Below are 19,815 nucleotides of genomic sequence, written 5' to 3'. Positions count from 1 at the left end.
ATCAGCATGTAGGAACAGAAGTAAAAACTAAGAGTAATTCAATTTCTTTGACTAAGCTCTCAATTTTTGCAGCCATACAATGCAAGTTTGAGGCGTGCCTTGGTTGTGAGAAGATGGTTTGGTCTGAATCCCAATTTACTCAGAATTGTGACTTCTTTTTATTTTTATTCTTGCTCACTAACTTCATAATTGCTTTGCTTTGATTATCAGTAAATTGGTCCCTTTCAGCTAATTTTCTGGAATTGCTTACAATAAGCAAATATTTTCTGCAGCAAAATAATGCAGGAGAAGCTGAAAGATGGTTCAAGTTGGAGCATTTATTAGCCATAAGACGTGGATGGAATTTTAGAGAAAAGGAAATTCATGAATTCTCCGTAAGTAGTCTAATCGTAGAGGGGGGATAACAACAATAAAAACAAAAAAAAACAAAACAAAAAAAAACCTAGCATTTCTTCCATCATGTATGTTGCAAAGATGCTGCATGCAGAGTACAATAATACTATTCTAATTTCCATTCAAAACCTGCTACATTTCCATAATAGCAACCCATAATTATGCGTGTTTAAACTTTATGCTTAACCGGTGGGATAAGCAACTCCAGATAGTCATGGGGAGCATGTGAATGTAAGGAAATAAGGTCTTTGAAGGGTGACTAAGTGTAAATTCACGTGGGCGATAGGAAGAATGGAAGCAGCAGAGTCAAGAGCATAATTCTGTATCCTCAGGTGTTGGTTCTTGATGTACCAATCCACATGGTCAGATTGTATGGGGCTCTTATGAGCGCGAGTGTAGAGTATCTGCTCTCACGGTTGTGGGAGCTTGTTTTATTTTGTGCATTGTAGAGGTTTGTGACTGAGCTATTGGTCAAGAAAATAGGCAGAAAGTGTGAGGGATGAGTTCTGCATTAGGAAAGACTGATGGAGTCTCGTTTTCCTGCGTACCAAACTGACAAAACAGTAGTAATCGCCTAGAACATTCACTGTGTTACTGCATTGACAGCTTGAGTCTAGTAAACTAGTAAATACTCTTGGCTTCATATTATTTTTTTTTATCTTTGGGAAATTGAAAGCTCTCTTGCAGCTTTCTTAGGAAGCAAGAATCTGCTGAAGAAATTAACTGCAGAAATTATCAAAAGTGCTCACTGGGATCAGTGAATAATGTTCTTGTGATTTTACAAGACCGCCATGTTGATGTTACTAGACAGTGTCTGTGGTAGGTGAGTGCTGAGAATCACCAGAACTGAGAGAGCTTTGCGAAGTTTGGTAACTCATCAGTCTGGACCAGTTGCTGAGACAAAGCCAAAAGATGGTGTTATATAGTTGTATATCAGACTTCTAAGGAAATGAGCTTAAAATGCTGAGGTGAGAAGGATGGTAACATAACAATCTGATATGTTCTCCATATACAGATATACATCTCCATTTATACCATATCCAACACAGCTATTTATATAACAAAAATACCCTTTAGGAACACAAATGTAAGGGGCATCGTATGCCTCTAGTGCAATACTTTAGTATAACTTTTTACTAGTTTTTCTTATAAATTCATCATAAGTGATGCTTAGATATTGATTTAGGGTCTCTTGAGGAGTCGGTGCCAAATCCCATATATGTCCTCAAATAAGAATCTTTCAGGATAGTGTTTCATATTTGATGATTCATCCCCATGCCTAATTAGGAAAGGAACAGGGAAACTGGTCCAAGTTTATCTATGGAGAAAAGGCAGAATGCATAATTGGATGTAGCGGTTTCTATTTTTTCCTATTTCATAGAGCTGCATTTTATGGAAACACCAAGGTTTTCCTCTCCTGACTGACACTGCACTAACACTAACATTCAGCATTTTTACCTACCTTTCATAACACAGGATTGCAGCAGAGATAGCAGCAACATCAGCACAGGGCTCTGCTGGATGCACACCAAAAATCAGACCTGCAAATACTGGGGAAGAGCAGGGTTCTTTCAGTCTTTTGGGGAGAACAGTTAAAAAATAAATAAATAAATAAATAATCAACGATAGTACTTTTTAAAATGCTGCTTTTTTGTGTCTGGAGAACCAGCTTCCCACAGTTAGTAGCTGTTGCTAGCAGGTTCCTTTTCTCGGCGAGGTTGAGTAGTTCAAGCAAGGATTATACTGGCATGGCCATATTCCTTCTGCTTCTTGAAATAATGCAGCCCTTGCTATTCAGGCCATCTCTACATTGAGGATAACATCCGTACTGTTTTCATCTACAGTTTCATATTTTTACTCATTTCTTCTTGGGCTTTGATGCTGTAAGCATTGACATCCTGGACATTTCAACCAGCAGGGGGACTAAGCTGTTAATGCTGGTGCTGGCACAAGAACAAATAGGTTTCTGCTAGGCATGAATAAAATTAGACTGGGAAGTAGGAGGATTTACATAGTGATTCAAATGCTGAGCTTCTGGAGCAGCCTTCCAGTGGCACTGGAAGGCCAAAACCTCTAGTTACTTTTAAACACAACATATGAAAGGAAATGCACAATGCCATACCCAGTGCAGGCTTGATGGAATGACTCGGAGATCCCTATCAGTCCATTTTTTTGCATGTGCAAATGGGTGAAGGGAAGAGTGCTGATACCTTCCCTTTGTGAAGTCACACTAGAGTAGCTGCAATTTGTTTTTTCCAGAACCTACCACTTGTATTTGATCAGCTGTGACTAGTCCTTAGGATCTGAACACAGACTGTGTGCACTTATTTTTAAACAAGTATAAATTTAAAGTATATGTAAGTGAAACTTTCCCTGGCTCCCCATTTTTCTTTCTTGACACTGTTTTTGCATGATAACACACAAGAGTGAAAAGAACTAGCAAGAACCAGGCCTGATATCACAGCCGCAGCTAGAAGTGCTTGCTTATTAAAAGAGCAGCACTTTTTCTGCTGGCAGCTTATGTTCCACTTGCTAAGTATATGTGTATTGAAATAGATGACAAATGTGTTCTAGATGGCCTCATTGACCAGCATGTTTCTGCTTCTGCTGTCTCTATTATTAATAATTTGTGCAATATGGTGAATAATTGCAGCCTTTAGAAGTGTTAGCACCAGTGGTGAAAAAACCACACTGCAATATATTGTATGCAGCCATTTGCATGCAGTAGTTTTAACATTGCCAAGGTATCCTAGCAAACATCTTGTAAAATCCTTTGGTTATGAATGTATGCACGCAAGTGAGTTTAGTCTGAAATGAGTTTGTATTGGTTTATTCAAAATAAATCTTCCCTGCAATCAGAAGTATGTTACTGGTGCTAGGTTTCACCTGGATACAATTTGAACTGTAACTAATAAAACCCCTGACTTGGTATTAGTGGCACAGCTGTGTTCTCTCCCTTGCCACATATTGCTAACGTTTTATTATCTTACTCCAGATTACCATTAATATTTTAAGGTGTTGAAGGGAGGGGATGAAATCCTGATTACTGTGTATATTCTAACCTGTGGTGCTGGAACAGATGGTGCTTGTAAGAGTTCATTTGTGTAGTACTGCTGTGGAGAAGAATAGCTAGCAGTAATGCTAACCAAGCAAAGCTTGGTAAATGAGTGGCAATTCTAATGGAATAAAACCTCATTTTTACTGCATTCTCTAATAATAATGTAGTGTTGTGCCCAGTAGAAACTGGAAGGGAAAAGTGTATTTAGAACTCTGAACTACTGAATAACAGGGGAATGCTCTTCCTCTACAGTGTGAGGTTGAAATACAAATTGCAAAGTGAAGAGCAGTGGGGACTCCATGCACTTAGAATGATAGTTTGGAAAGCGATGCTTGCTTCAGAAGAACCTAGAGCAAAAACTGCTTCCTGAATCTCTGTTTTGTGTTTGTGCAATGTTTATGCTGTCTTCCTCAGTTGATGGAATGTATTTAATGAAACTAAGTGAAACACTAAAATTAAAATGCTGGGCTGTTGCTGCGATGGAGGGATTGACATATTTTATGTAAAGACAGGGAAAAAAACACAAAACAGCTTTTTGTATGGAAATATCTTCCATCACACTGAGGAGTTATTTGAGAATAGCTGAATATTGAGGATCAGTGCATGATGTATTATTTTTAAAAGGTTATACTAATGCATTGCACTGTTCATTATAATTCCCAGGTTTCTTGTAAGTATAAATTATTCAAATTATACCTGATGTTTTTATATGTGCTGTACTATATTTTATGAAAGTGCAGATTTGTTTTAGCTTTTATTTCCCTGCTGAGAAACAGAATGGCTACTGCTTTCTTTTGAGTGCACACTGGATGTTGTGCAGGTTAGCTTTGTGCGAAGTTCTACAGTTGCTCAATGTCCCTGTGTGCTTAGTACCCCCTCCTGCTCAGGACTCTTAGATCTGCGTTATTTACAGCACTATCTGACTTATGTGCTACTGCAAATCAAAAGAAAATGTTTGTGCAGCAAGACCCTGGCCTCTGTCTGAGCCTGCTAATACTGCAGTAGTATGAGTAAGTCATAACCATGCTTGACTACTGCACTCATTTGACAGCAGAGCTCAGCAGTGGATGCTTCTGCTCTGCTGCTGCCTGGTTGCTATGGTGCGTACTCATTGGTCACCCAAGACCAGTTTAAACTATCCAGGTGGTGTCCTTGTTATTACAAAGGTAACCTGGGTTAGTCCTGTGCTTGGAAACTCCTTGTTAAACTGAATATTTCATATTGCACTCTGATGTTTGGTTCTGTAATTATCATGACTACTGTGAACTTGATGGTGGTTTTATGCTATTCTTGCAAAGGTTTACTGCTTGATGAAGCAGTCATTTGTTTGCACCACGTGAACTTCTCTCCTCTGCACTCTGTCTGCAAGAGAAATATTCCTTTTTCTATAAAACTAGTAACCAATTTATCTCTGTGAGTAACATATAGGAACACCTCACCTGCTCTGTTGTTCCAGGGCTTAATGTGATTCTTGAAGTTGTTAGGTACTTGAAGAGGTCTTACTGCTATTGAAATCCAGAAGTTTTCCTCATGTCCCAGTGAGGTGCACTTCCATAATGCTCAGTCAGTAAGACCAATGTTATTTATGCCTTGCGTAAGGAGAAAGTTCCTTGGAAAGGCTATTCTATATAAATTTTTCCAAGTCAAGTAATACACTGATGCTGTGCTTCTTTTCTAGGTGATACCTGAAAACAGATTTGATTGTGTAGAAAGGTTATGTCTTTACCGTGGAGCCTAGGCTCCCATTTCCTGACTAGCTGTCAAGCGTGACTAGAGAAGACTGCTATCAGCAGTTCGGTATCTCAAGTCTTTTCATGTTTGAATTGCAGCACTGCGTTTTCAATCCATGTGTTCACTGACCCCATCCTGATAAGCAAGTGATGAATCTAAAAGCTCTGGGAAACGGTCTGGAGACATGATGCAAACTTTATCACCTAGGCTGAAAGTTATATGTCTGCCTTGCATAATACATGTTTTCTCTATAGCCAATATTGAAGCACTAACTATCAGTGCTTTCCTGCATGCCTCTGACTCATAGATCTCAGATCCTTTCATTGGATGCAGATGTTACTATGATGATCAGTTTTTTTTCTGATATCTTGCTGTCAGACATTCACAGCACAATCCATTTGGGATCATTTCAGTGTCTTTCAAAGATGAAAGCTGATTTTAAAAAAATTAAAGGCTTCTGTCATTCCTAGTGGGTATTTCATGTGGAGCTGACTCTGCTCTCCCAGCTGCATGGCTACCTGAAACTTGTTGTCAGCTTCATGAGACACAGCTTGAGCAGTGCGGCAGTCAGCCAGTGGGAGACTGAGTGTGACACCTGGAGCTGGGGGACAGCTGGGTTGTATGGAAAGTAACTGGGGAAAATAGATATCAGGGAATACCAGGTTGTATAGAGAACTGGTAAAGGCTTTCCCTAGTTCCAGACATCAGCAATTCTAAGGCATTTTCTCTTTTTTCTTTCCACAATGGGCCATTCTGTTGCTCTCTCCTGGCTGCCACTGAATCTTAACTTTGAACTTGTATGTGTAGCTCAGTCTGACCAGCATGTGCTGGTAGGTAAGTGGCATGTGCAGATCAGGATGATTTTGATTAATAATAATTCAGTAATGGTACTGCTGTTGAACAGTCTTAGTGGTAAGGATTTGTGAAATTGCTTGGATCTTCTAAATTAGCTACAATAATGCATTTGGTGATACAAAGTCTGTGTTAATGTGGGCTGGCCTCTGAAGAGAGGACTCAGCAGAGGATGAGAAAGGAAAAAGGGGTTTCCGGGCAAAAATGAGACTCATCATTATTTCCTCAGCAAGGAGGCCTGAACCTGAACCCAAATCAAGGGCATCTATTCCTCGATGCTGCGAGTCTGCAGGCAAAAGGCACGCTAAGAGCTCAGCATCCAGAGCGGTCTCTGAGGAAATGAAGCTGTGAGGTCTCCCGATTCCCAACGCTGTGGAAGAATCACAAAGAAGCAGGTTCATCTTCTACCTGGCTGAAGCTATTTTTATCCTCATCCAAGGCGTGCTCCGCTGGAGGCCGATGGCTGCCGCCCTCACGAAGGAGACGCGCATCCCGCTCTCAGGTGCCGCCGGGCTCTCCTCAGCGCGGCCGCCGCCGTGAGGGCCGGTTCGCGGCACCTGCCTGAGGCGTGACGGCTCCCGCCCGCGTACCGGGAGGGGCGGGGACCCGCAAGGGCTGTGGCGGACGGTGACCGCTCGGCCGCGCCTGCGCCTGCCGCGGGGTTGTGCGGTTTGGGGGGAGTCAAGGAGAAGGTGCGCGCGCGCCGCTGCCGCCCGCCCGCCCTCGCGGTGAGGTAGCGGACTCGCAGTGACGGCGGTGCGACGAGGCGGACGGGCGGGTGCCGCGGTGCGGAGCCGCCTGCTCGGCCCTCGCAGCCTTCCCGGCCCCGCGGGCGCGGCCTGTGTGGGGTGAGGGCCCCGCGCTGCCCGCCGGTCGGCCGCCCCCCGCGCCGCCTCGGGGCGCTATGAGCCATGAAGCCGCCCGGCAGCATCTCCCTGCGGCGGCCCCGCCGCCCCGCGCTCCTGTCGCTCCTCGTCGCGCCGCTCCTGCTGCTCCACGGCTCCGCCCGCTCCCGGGCTGCGGCGGCAGACGGTGGGTATGACTGGGTATATCTGCTGCTCCATGCGCCCCTTCCCGACCCCCCTGCCTCCCTCTTGGGCGACGAACCCCCGCACGACGCGCTGCCACCGACTGAGCTCTTCCTCCGCCCTTTCCAGCTTTGTGTACGTGCCCGCTCCCCCGTATGTAACGCTGCGCTCGGAAAAGGTTTCCTTTGCTTGCTCATGAAACGGGAAAAACGCGAGGCTCCCGTGGCTGCGGTGCTGCAGTGCTTTAGGAGGGCGGTGTGAGGAGACACGCCGCTGAGGTATGCGACAAAAAGGCACATAGGTGGTGTCTGACAGGGGAGCCAACTTGTTCGCCGGGGCTGCAGGCGGCCCGATTTGCTTCTGAGCGGCTGAGATGTAGAATACCGCATCCAGCCGCTCTGCCAGTCGGCTCAGTGCCGAATTGACGCTGTACGTTGACTGTATTCTAATGTGGAAAGACGCGGCGTTGCATCTGAAAAGGTGCCGCTGAAGCTGACGGCTCTCGTCAAAGTTAAAAGATGTTGAGAACTTCCTTGTATGTAGGATGCCTGTGCGTTTAGACTTCGGTTTGTCTTAGAACGGTGGTAAGCATTCTCAGTCTTCTGGGTAGATGTGTACGTGTGTCTTCTGATGTGGAAGAGACGGTAGCTGACACGGTTGCAGAGCATAACTGTATCCTGTCAGGCTTTATTTTCCCCCTCTTGTTGGCTGAAAGGTATTAAAATATTTATTATATTATTTATTATCCATGACTGTATGTAAAAATGTACATATGTGCGTTTAAATAATTAATGTTATTTCAAAAACCATTTGTTAAAGTGAATCAGATCTAGCTCGAATAAATTCTTTTTGGGTTTTTTTTTTTTTTTTGAGTAATTGATTAAATATTAGAAGTCTGTGAGATAAGTGTGTCACTTTCAAATGGAAATAAACATATTCTACCATGTAATTTATGGCTGGTGGATCTTTTTTCCTTAGACCTGCACTGGAATGAAACAGCAGGCAGAACTGAAGGGGTACTGGCAGATGAAGAGAATGCATTTCAACTGAATAAAAGTAGCAACAGTGAAAATAACAGCCGCAGCAATGCAATCCAGAAAGAAATCACACTGCCTTCAAGACTCATTTATTACATCAACAAGGACTCTGAAACCCCCTACCATGTCCTGGATACTAGGGCAAGGCACCAGCAGAAACACAATAAGGTAGGGTAAAAAGAGACTTCTCTATGGGATTTAAAAATGAAAATAAAATAATAGGTAATGTAAAACTGTGGTTGTGTATTTTCTTTTGTAGATCTTCAAGACTTAATTTTGGCCCTTACCATTGTTTTTAGGAATTAATATGAAATATGTTATTAAACAACATTATTGCATGTGTCATAATTAAAAAATATTTTAAGTTTCAAGGTGATTAAGTAGTTAAACTGTAGATAAAATGAATGGTGATTGGTCAAAATCAGTCTGTCTGACCAGCACAGATTTTGATAGCTTGACTTTATAGCATCATCAGCAAAATGCTTCTTCCAAAATTGCTCTACAACAGAGAAATGTTTTATATTTCCTTTAGAAACCTGAACTTACAATGTGAGTTATTCGGCACGGGGTTTATCATGCTCTACCTAATAAATGCAGTATTGCTTCCCTGCCAGTGTATGACTAGCAAAGATCAAAGCAAGATGTGGGGGGTTGGTGGGTATATAATATATATGTGTGTGTGTGTGTGTATATATATATATACACACACACACACACACACACATATATATATATATATATAATGTTACATGTATATATTTATTTCTTCTGATTTAGTCTTCTATTTTGTATGGATAGAAATGTTTATGAAATTGCTAGAGACTGCATAATTCTTTTTTCTCTGAAATAACTTGATGTAGAGGTAATCTTCTTCTGTATTGGTCAGGAGGCACCCCTTAGAATGATTCCATTATTCATTTATGAACTTATATTTAAGAAAAAAAACAGCCACAAGCATTTTTGTCCAATAAGTTGAAAAGGTAAAGTGAAGGTATAGAGGGTTTGAGTAAGAAGAGGTTGCCATGGAAGTAAAAGACAGTAATGTGTATTAGTGTATATAGACTTAGCTATAGTGTAGTTCTTACCTATTGAATTACACCACTTTTGGAATATGAATTTAGTATGTGTTGTGTTGTTGTTCATGCTGTAACATAATAATCTTAGAAATAGTTATATAGTTTTGACATTTTCTAGAGAAGAAAGGTTACTTTATAGCTTATTGAATTTGGATACAGTATGTGTGTTTGAATGCGTCAAAATGCACCAATATGTTGGATGGCACAGAAAAATTGCCCCTGTATTGGAGAATTAAACTACTTAAAAGAATACTATCCTCAGAAGTTGCACCACAACCTTCTTGAGGCATCCGAGATTTTTATTTACAGTGTTTAAAAATGTCTCAGATGTTACAAGCCATGTCAGTGGTATACTACAAAGATCAACCTTCCTTCCTTACCATCTCAACACTTACGCAGAATGAAGATGCTCTATTTATGCAAACTTAGAGACTTGGTAAAAGTGTAGATCTTCCAAATTCTGTTTTCCCTTCTGAAGCTGTTCTCAAGTGTTGTCATACAGTATTTCCTTTCTTTGGGGAAATGTAGAGGCTTATCCCCAGGCACCTGGGGAGCTATCCTTGAAGTGAGAGCACTCTTTTCAATAAACTTACACACTGTGGATTTTGTCCTTTATTGGGGAGGAATATGGAAGAAAGGGATGTGCAATTGGTTGGAGACCTGCCTTTGGGAATACTGCTTCTTCAGTTTTCCTGTGTGATGTTCTCTTGAAACATGCAGAGGTGAGAGTGTGCCATTCTCTTTACTTAACCAGCATTCTCAAAAGAACATTGCTGCCATTGCCTATCCTTTCTGTGCCCTACCTTATCTCTCTCTACCTGTTGGGATAAAGCTCTGCAGAAATCAGTGCTGACAGAATTGGTATTGATTTCTTTAGGTATGTGTGGTGCTGAGTATTGTGTAAAATAGATCTTTTCACTCAGTGTCCATTTTAAGCTGAGGCATTGCTAACACAGCATTCTTCTCACAGAATGGGTCTTTAGGTTTAGGTTTTCATGGAGACTGGAATTATGTCGACTACATTCTTCCAGCATGATATTTTGCTTAGTTACTTGGTTGTTTTCCTTGTTTGGATTAATAGTATTATTGTTATTATTGATAACTTATTTCTTTTAAGTTTCCTATTCCCAGAGCACAGCTTAGGGCTTCCCTTTCTCCCTCAATTTTTCCTTCCCTCACCCAGTTTGATTCTTGCATCTTTTGTTGCTTGAGATTTTTTTCTTAATTGCTCTTCATCTGTTTCACAAATAACACAATAATGAATATTTTGGTTATTCTGTCCTGTTTAACAATCACTGTAATCAACGAAGAAAAAGTATTCCTACAATGTAAAGGGAAAACAATCCACAATTAGAACTCCACTAAGCAGCTGGACTGTAGGAGATGCAGATGAGCATTTTGTTTTGGGAAGAAGAGAGAATGAACCCCTTAGTGATTGCTGTTATCCTTTCCTAGATTTAAAACAAATGCAGTTTTGTAGTAAATCATGACTGTTAGGTTTTACTGTCTCTTATACAGCTAATAGAAGTACCTTTATAGTTGGGCTAAGAAAGAAATCTGTATTTAGGATTGATTGTTTGCATGTTCAAAAAAGTAAAAACTTGCCCTTAGATACATTGGGCAGAAGCAAAAGTAAGATGCTAGTGTGTGTTATTTTTTTTTTTTCCTTTTTCCCCTCCACTGTTTTTAGGGATGGACGTCCTTTAACCTAAGTTTTCTTATATATTACCTGATGCTTTAAGACTGATGATTTATAAGGTATACGATGTGGATATACTCCCTATTTATAGTGCTTAGTGGACCCCTTTGTGTTCAACTTTGCTGTAGTGGCCAGAATATAAGCCATTAAGAGAGTCTGTGGGGTTAAGCTTGAAGGCTTCAGAAATGCTGAATCACTCATAAGGAGAGGAGAGTAGTAGAAATTACGCATGTGTGTGGAAAAGCGAGGTTAAGCTGGAGGAATACAGTTATGTAAAATGACTTGAAATAAAATCTGATTTTCTTTAAAAATCTCTAAATAAATTTTAGAGTCTGCAACCTTCTTCACTTGTATAAAAATGAGGAGCTGGCTAATAGAATAGCTGAATCCAAAATTTACATAATAAATTGCTTTCTTATCTCTGATCTTCTTTTATCTCCTTCTGAATTTGGTGAAATGCCATGAGAAGAGGGCATACATAATTGAAAATGTTGGTAGAATTTCTCTCGTTTATTCTTGTTTTTCCATGAGTGTTTTCTTGCTATGAGCAGAAATGAATGTTCAGTGTAGTTTTGACTTAGTGAAAGGTGGTTGCAGTTGTAGTGTGTGATCTACTTTCTTCTAATGTGCTAAAAAAATATTTTGACTACTGGATGCTTGAAGACTCTCAAGTCTGTACACCTCTGTTTCCTTAAATTTAAGCTGACTTTTCTTCTGAAATTATTTTTAGTGTGAAATACTAAAAGGCACATTAAAGAAGCTTGTGAGAAGCCTGAAACATGCTGAAGAGTTCTGAGTCATTTCTGTTCTGCAGTGTGTCTTTCTAAACTTCTGCAGGTGGTAGTCGCCTTTTGACAAGCTCTTGATTGAACCACATAACTGCTTTGGTACGCTTGCACAGACTGCATATACAGATTGTTAGGACACGGGGAAGACTACATGGGCCACAACTTGGCATGGAGTGCTAGGAGCAAATCCTTGTGGTGCCCATCTAAGGGAAAACCTATGGTTTTGAGATCGCAGTTCAGGGCAAACCAAACAAATTTTGAGTGAAAAATGGCCTGAATTAAATCAGAAGTCATAAAGAAGCAATGCGTTTTATGTCTTCATCATTCTGAGTTCTTCCTGTAATTGTGGAAAAGAGATTATTAAGAAACTAATGACTGAAAGAAATATGTAATAATAATATGTAAAAAGGTGAAAACAGTTCTATCTCCCCAAAATTCTATTAATCTTGTACCATTTTCCCTGGGATATCTTTGGTTGCTTCTGTTAAGCTCAGCTGTTAGTAATTTAAATAATAAAAAAATATTTCTGCTAGGCTTAATGCTGCATTTTCTGCTGTTAGCCTGTTTGAGAGGTTGAGATATTAAGTCCCAGTTTCTCAGACTTGGTTTCTTGATATGTAGCATGCCCAACTTGAAAGAGGCAACCTCATGTTGAGAGGAAAACAACTTTATTACAGCCATAGCAAAGGAGGTGGTACTGCAGAGAAAACAGACCTGTTTTGTAAAACTCAGAAGAATATGTATCGTTAATAACCTCTGAAAAGATGGCGTTGTGTGGACTTACTGAAATACAGAGAGAAGTCGTATGCATGAATTGCTATATTTCCTTTGCCTGTCTTGTGATAAGTATTGTTTTAAATCCTCTTGTAATGAAAACGTTACAGTCCCTAATAAATAATCAAATTAAGGAATGAGCTTTATGTAGTTTACGTATGAGTTTAATAAGACTGTCAGGGAGTCTCTGTTGTATTTCAGCTGACCTTTGCATTTTGGTCAGAATTCTCTATGCTGCAACTCTGGTTTATAGTACCTGCAAATGGATGTTGGCCTGTGTGTTGTCTTTTGTTTCTATATTGTCTATATTAATACAGAGGGCTTATTTGCACTCCACATCTTCAGTAGTTACTGACAGTAGGGTTAAAAGTGGTATTCTTATCTTCTTCTGAGGTAGGACATCTGCCATATCCAAACTTAGCAAGTTTGAGGGCTGCTCCAAAGGTAACGTCTCCTATTTTATTATGTTGACCTATGACCTCAGAGGCTTATGTTGGAGGTACAGCAGTAGAGGGTGAGCCTTCCTGAAAGTGTTCTGCCACTTTTTGTTGCCATGTGACAGATAGTAGCAAAGGGGCAATCTGACGCAATGGTGTCTGACATAGAAGTGCATGAGAAGCAATGGTGTGTCACTGAAACTCCACATGGAAAATAATTGCACCCACTGATGTTCATTGATGCCTGCTAAATATTGGAATATCTTTAAGTTTGCACCATGTGGGTCCTGCAAATGCTCACATGGGAGCAGGAAGAACACCGTATGCTAGTCTGTCAGGACCTATTGAGCCAGTCTGAGGCTGAAGGTGGCAGTTTCCTGGATCATGGCATTACTGGAAATGAGATGAGGTGTTGCTGGTATGAAATGGAGTCAAAACAGCAGTCACTAGAGTGTCAGTGTGTCAGTTCCTCATCAAAGAAAAGATTCAGAATGCATCCTTCAGTGGGTACAGTGCACGATGTCTTTGGTGATAGGAGAGGTGATGCTTCTGGGTTTCCTGGAACCTGGACAAACTATCAACTCTGGGTTGCAGTGCTGACCAAGCTGAAGACTGGAACTTCCAGAGTTAGGCTGGAGAAGGAGACAGACTTCCTCTTGCAACACAATAGCACCAGGTCCCATACCAGTTTGAAGACTGTGGACACGTTGCCCATCTTGGCTGGACTATTCTACTACACCCATGGTATACTCTAAATTTGGTGACTTCTGACTTCCATTTTTTTAGCAATGCTGCTGTCATAGCAGTTGTGGAACAGTGAGTCACCTTCACTGGTGCACATTCTTACACGTGTAGCTTGCAGGCTCTGTTTCATTACTTGTTAAGATGCATGGCTAATGGTCATGACTAGGTTGAAAAACTGTTTTGTAGCTGAGAATTTACTCTATCAAACAGCATTGTTGTGTTCTTTGTATTTGTTGTAATTTCCATATAAATAAATATGAGGGCACTTCTGAAGTGGACTACGTAGATCCCCATATTTGTTTCCTAGCTGAAATGTGGGTCATAATATTTCTGTAAAGGAAATGTATATGTTCTGTTTAGTACTTATAGGCAATTGGGTACTGCAGAAAAGCCATCCAAGGTATGGATGCAGTAGTTTGTAGAGTCTTGTTAGCATAATCTAAAGAGAGGCTGGTGGCTTACTGGTACTGCTATCAGAAGGAAGGTCTTGGTCAAGAAGTGTTTTGATTGAATAAAATCTATCTAAACTTGATCTAGGTTTCTGATGAGTAGGGGTGATGAAGCACTCTGCTCAGCTACTAAAATGAGGGAACTTTTGGCCTTTATTTCAGTCAACAGAGCTACATGCAAATAAAGTGCTTGTCACCTAGACTTCATTATCCCTATGAATATAGCAGAAGACCTATAGGTAGTATGAGTCAAATAATGCTGTTACACTTGTTTGGAGACTTGTGGCAGCATTCAGTATCTTTATGTTTGGAGAAGCTTTACTGTGAAGATGTCACAATTACTGTAATTCTGTTAAATAGGAATTGCAGACCAATGACACTTGATCATATTAACAAAAACAAGATTTTGAGTTGTGACATGAATCAGTGGAATTTAAACTCCAGTTACAAACTTCTAGTCTTTGCATATCTTGAAACTTTTAGCAAGCAAATGATTGATATGAAAGACATTGGAATTCTTTATGTGTATGCATAGTTTTTTGATTGTTAATAACACAGGTGCTGCATTGCACAAAAAGCTACAGCACTCTTGGGATCTTCCTAATATGAGGAATCTCTACAGTGACAACATGAGTAATCTGACCATCTAAAGCAGGGAATGTTTTTTATAGGTTGTTTGTTTTAAAAATCGGATTGGGGGAGAGGAAAATGTATAATGACTCTCTCTCTTCTTCAGCTCATTCCTGTATATTTGATCAGCAAGTCTTTGCTGCAGAAAAATTGCACTGAATTTTGCTGCTTTGCAGTTGAAGTAGCCTATACCTGTCAGAACAGGCACCACTGCGGAGCTTTTACAACCATAAATATATACAAAGGTGCTGGGTCTGCTGTGTACATAAGTAAAGAACGTGCATTAAAGTGGTATATAGGATGATGTATAATATGCAAATAAAAAGAGCACCAATTGTCAGCTGACAGTCTTTTCATATTATACTGTAGGCATTGTGTTACATGCAAGCTGATAAGAGAATACAGTGAAATGATTCTGGTATACACCTCATCGCAGATAATTTTCTGAAATACTTTGTTCCATTGTGATGATGCACAGCAATCATAATGGCTGAAGCATTGGCGACAACTCACCGGTGCCTTTCTGTGCTAGCCTGTTTTAGAGAAATGCCAGTTTCAGGATGAAACAGTTTCATTACCTTTTTCTGATTTCTGGCTCATAGCATTCATACGTTGTTATATATTATTAAACTGGATGAACAAGATCTGTATTTCACTGCAGCAGTGGAGTATCACGTTCACCTGAATTCAAAGCAGTGCTTCTGCTGAACAGCAGGGACTTAAAGTCTGGTGTTCTTTTTGTAACCAGTGGTTAGAGCTGAGTTTGCTGGAGAACATGCCCTACTGCAGGGCGCTGAATTACTTTGTCAGCTGCTTTATGGTAATTGCTTATGTGTACAGGCTTACGTGTATTTTAAGTGAAGCACAGTAATAGATACACAGAAGTAATTGCTTTCAGGAATAGCACTAATATGTTTAATACTACCAAATGAATTTTCTTCTGGTAACACTTTCAACTGAGAATACGAGTCACTTTAAGTAACTTTAAAGATGCAGAAATGGTTGATGGGTTAGAAATTCCAATAAGGGATGTTACATGTGTCACCAGATGGGCCTTAGTGGACAAAATAAAGCTATCGCAGATCAGACAGGATGTCTACTGAGCTGTCCTGAAGAGTGATCAGTGTGGTCTAGGGAGGGATATATGGTGTAATAGTCATGGGATGCTATTCCCCATTGTCCAGCAATTGCTGAGTCAGGGCTGTCTAGGACCCAGAATTTGCTATTTGGATTTAATTGAAGTTGATGGAATTCCCAATCTTTAATTTATACGGTTTCTTTAATACACGCATAAACTTTTGGTATCTGTGATGTCATTGGGATTTTCACAGATTTCAAAAGATAGAATTACTAACAAGCAAAATGTTTTATTACTTGAGTTAAGCATTTCTTCAGTCAGTTAAGTAGCTCAAAACATTGTTTGATCTTTTTGGAAGTCCTAAGGAGTGTTTGAAAAGAATAGCTATCTGAAGTCATGCTTAGTCTGTTAGGGGAGGTGAAAGAAATGCTGTGCGAGGACCAAACTGAAAAGTTATTTTATTTCTTTTTTCTAAGCTAACCCTGGAAAAAATGAAGTCTCTTTTGATGTTACTTTTCTATTCAGCATAATGTAAAGGTAATGTTTGGGATCACTTTTCCTTTTGCATAAATTTAATCCTTGAAACAGTCCTGCTCCATCAAGTCTCCTGCTTCTATTTATACTCAAACTTTCAACCCGGTAATTCAGAGCATCTACAAGCTCACCTTGCCAGCCTGGTGTTATTTCAGCAAATTGCTGAGCTGCTGCGACAAGCCCTTCATTTGCAAATACCAAAAAACAGACAACAAATGAACCAAAAGATCAGTGCTTGATACTGGTTTCCATATAATTGTAGATACTAACCACCTGAAAATATTACTTTTAAATTTATTGTTTAGAGTTCTTATATATTAATAAAAGAGGAAAAAATAAACCAAAAACAGGCTTTGAATGAGGGCTGTTTAATACTGAAGATTTTGTTTTGTAACTACACATTTTAAGTGGGTTTGTTTGCTTCTGAAGAAGCTTTGTAAGGTTTCTTAGTTAAAAGGCAAATAATAACTCTGGGGGTCAAAGAGTGTTAAACTGACAAAGGAAACCCCAAAGCTGAATTTAGATGCTGTAGCAACTCTTGGAAACAGATTTTTAAATTGATGTTGAAGGGCTTTATGAAATGTGAATATGTTTGCTGAGGAGAAGGAAGATGAAAATCAGTGGTGCTGCATGTAGTGCATGGATGGAAGAGGAACAGAAAGAAATTATAGTTCATGGAGAAAATTCCAAAGCTAAGCCAGAGTTGCAGATTTTTTGGGTTGTAAAAGGTAACAGCTAGAACTTTATGTTTTGTGATGGATCTGAATATTTATTGTAATGTTCAATTAAAAGCAATATTTTTTGATCTTTCACTTAGAGGCACAGTATTTTAACTTCGTGTAGTTACTTGTTCTGTATCTTATTAGTGTATAAGCATGATTTGATTACAATAGGTATGGGAAACTGGTAATCACAGCCTGAACCTCTGATTAACCATCTGAGACAAGTGTTGGGTCAGCTGTAGGAGCACAGGTGAGGGTAATTCAGCTGTGCTCTTGGAAGTGGTGGAGCTTGACTCCACCTTTCCTAGACTTCATTTAAGGACTGACCCTCCATGAAGGCAGCATCTCTTTTGGAGATTGCTCCTTCTTGGAGACTGGGTGACCAGCCTCAGCATTTTCCAGCCAGACTGAAGGCATTGGTGAGTTTCTGTTATTATTCTTGTATTGTTTCCTTTACACAATATTAACAGTGAAGTTCAGAGCTGATTTCTTTCACCCTGCTGGAAAACTGTCATCAGAAAAAATAATTGTTTGACCATATTTTCTTTTTCTAGAAAACAGTTGAAGGTGTTCCGTATGTGCTGTGACTGACATCAGAGTGTAGAAAAAAAATCTGTTGAAGTATACAGTCTGTATGAGAAAAATAGAATATTTTTATAGTTAACTGCCTGTGTGAGACTAGCTAATGTAATTTTGTTTGTTTTTTGTAGAATCAGTCTTCCATGCATTTGTTTGGTTATAATGCCAGATACAAAGGCTTTAATTGTGAGTGGATTATCTTGAAAATAAGTCCTTGATAATGTATAATGCGAGCTTTGCCCTGATTTTCTTATAAGAAGGCTTTTATCACAAATGCTTTAATTATTTTGGGCCTTTTAAGGTGATTGAATACAATGAATGTAATAAAAGGAACAGTATACTGCGTTACTGAGGCTTTAGTTACACAGCCATTGGGCCATGACAAAATACAGATACTTATTTGAATCTGGTTGTTTTGGAGAAAATGAGCATGGTTTCCATAACTTTGTTTTTTACTGCTGTTAGTCACAAATACTTATTGCATATAAAGCTCAATTATTCTTTCTGACAACTTACAGTGTTTTGCAAAGCTCTATAGTATTGCTGTGTATTCATATTTACAGGCTGTACATCTGGCCCAGGCAAGTTTCCAGATTGAGGCCTTTGGTTCCAAATTCATCCTTGACCTCTCTTTGAATAAGTAAGTGCGCAATTTGAGGTTTTTATCTTTCCTGTTCTAATTGTCTTCAATTTACAGTCCAAGGTCAGGGCATGTGGAATTTCAGGATCTACAGAAAAGTGCTGTTGTCCAAGTTATATTAATAGAAAACAACATGTAGCCTATTCTAAGCAAGAATGCTATTACCCTTCCTGGCATCCATAACATACCTTTAAAACGTTGAAACTCAGCAAGGATAATGGTACTTAAAGATGATAAATATAAATCAATAGTATGGTCTTAAAAGACTAAACCTAATAGTGCAATTTAAAGGTGTTTGAAACTTACATTGATGCTAAAATTTGTAAAGCGGTCCTTATATTAATAGACATTCAGTAATTGGATTGTTACCATTACGGATTGAAAGTCTGCAGTTCAGTTCAACTATAATTAAATTGTTGGCTGTTAAATCTTAATGTTACCAGTCTTTATGGTAATTAAAAAACCACCTCACTGATTAAGAATAAAAAAATAGCATTTTCTGTGTATATTTTCTGTGGAATTTTTTTAAAATGTCTCATTACAACAGAAGTAGTTGGAGAATGAATGATTTTACTACCTTCAGTTTCTAAACCTGTGTGATAACAGCGTAGATCCCAGTAACCTACGGTGAACAACCTGCATAAGTAGCAGTGAAATGATGTGTTAATAACTTATTTCCCGTATTGGTACAGTATTTCCGTGCTTGCATGTTTGCACTACGTTACAAAAAACGATACCTACATCATTTCTACTTGCATCCTGGTATAACATAGTTCCGCATATTGGATTGTGGCTAGAAATGATTGCTGTCATCTCTCTTGTTTCATTTGCATGTCTGCTCAGATTCAGGACAACAATACATGTGTTTGTTAGTGGACACCGTGTACTTGAAAGTGCAAAGACTGGATGTGTACAAATGTCAGTGGCTTATTACTCTCTATTTATAGATGGTGGAATTGTGGTAGAACCAGTATTGGAAAGGTGTCAATTTGTTTTTGATGTTTGTTTTGTTCTTAATGTATTGATGAACTGTCATATAGATGTCATTTTAATTGCTGAAGTTACCTTGTGGGAATATTGCAAATATTTGTATGACTGGCTAGTTCTGAATAATTTGGGGAATGTATTATGGTAGTCTTAGTGGTTTGGCTGCCCTGGAAGGTACAGCCTAGAATGTATTTACTGGTTAAGTAAACAACAATTTTAGACAGCTCAGGTCCATAAGGTCAGACTAGTAAATAAAGATCAGTGTTGGTTTAGCTGTTTATATCACTTCTGCTCATGTGTCATCAGCTAAATGTAGGAAACTGTTGGTCAAAAAAATGTTAGCCCTCTTGCCAGCCCACTTGCTTTAATGTTGAAAATACTTTATTCTGTGCATTCTTTTCCTGGAGTTAGGAGTAGATATTGCACGCTACTTAACACTCATGATTGGTGGTCAGCAGAGGGAGGACTACAGCTACTGGACTAGTGGATTCTCATGGCCACAGGGTTGGGGCATGGCAAATACATATTTGAAAAAAAATAAGAAAATAGTATCAAAATCTGTGTGGCAGAATGAGGATG

General features: G+C 39.5%; 2 protein-coding genes across 12 annotated transcripts in view; one reads left to right on the top strand and one right to left on the bottom strand.

The window, feature by feature from the left end:
* Positions 1–5,782, bottom strand: part of GPR1 (G protein-coupled receptor 1) — a 51,646-nt gene extending 45,864 nt beyond the window's left edge. For 2 of the 3 annotated variants that reach the window (XM_032445813.1, XM_032445815.1), the window contains exons 1-2: positions 4,891–5,782; positions 1,856–1,943 (exon numbers count right to left, since the gene is read on the bottom strand). The gene's annotated coding sequence lies outside the window, so the exon portion shown is untranslated. The remainder of the gene's footprint in view (positions 1–1,855; positions 1,944–4,890) is intronic. The other variant, XM_032445814.1, reaches the window with a different exon arrangement.
* Positions 5,783–6,797: 1,015 nt separating this feature from the next.
* ADAM23 (ADAM metallopeptidase domain 23) overlaps positions 6,798–19,815 on the top strand; it is a 60,067-nt gene continuing 47,049 nt past the window's right edge. For all 9 annotated transcript variants that reach the window (XM_015868238.2, XM_015868234.2, XM_015868230.2 and 6 more), the window contains exons 1-3: positions 6,798–7,066; positions 8,041–8,267; positions 18,173–18,249. In XM_015868238.2, coding sequence (XP_015723724.1) covers positions 6,946–7,066; positions 8,041–8,267; positions 18,173–18,249 — 425 coding nt within the window. In that variant the 5' untranslated portion in view covers positions 6,798–6,945. The remainder of the gene's footprint in view (positions 7,067–8,040; positions 8,268–18,172; positions 18,250–19,815) is intronic.

The sequence above is a fragment of the Coturnix japonica genome, chromosome 7, assembly GCF_001577835.2.
Source record: "Coturnix japonica isolate 7356 chromosome 7, Coturnix japonica 2.1, whole genome shotgun sequence".
Taxonomy (NCBI): domain Eukaryota; kingdom Metazoa; phylum Chordata; class Aves; order Galliformes; family Phasianidae; genus Coturnix; species Coturnix japonica.
The sequence above is the reverse complement of the archived record's forward strand: the minus strand, read 5'-3'. Positions and strand labels throughout refer to the sequence as shown.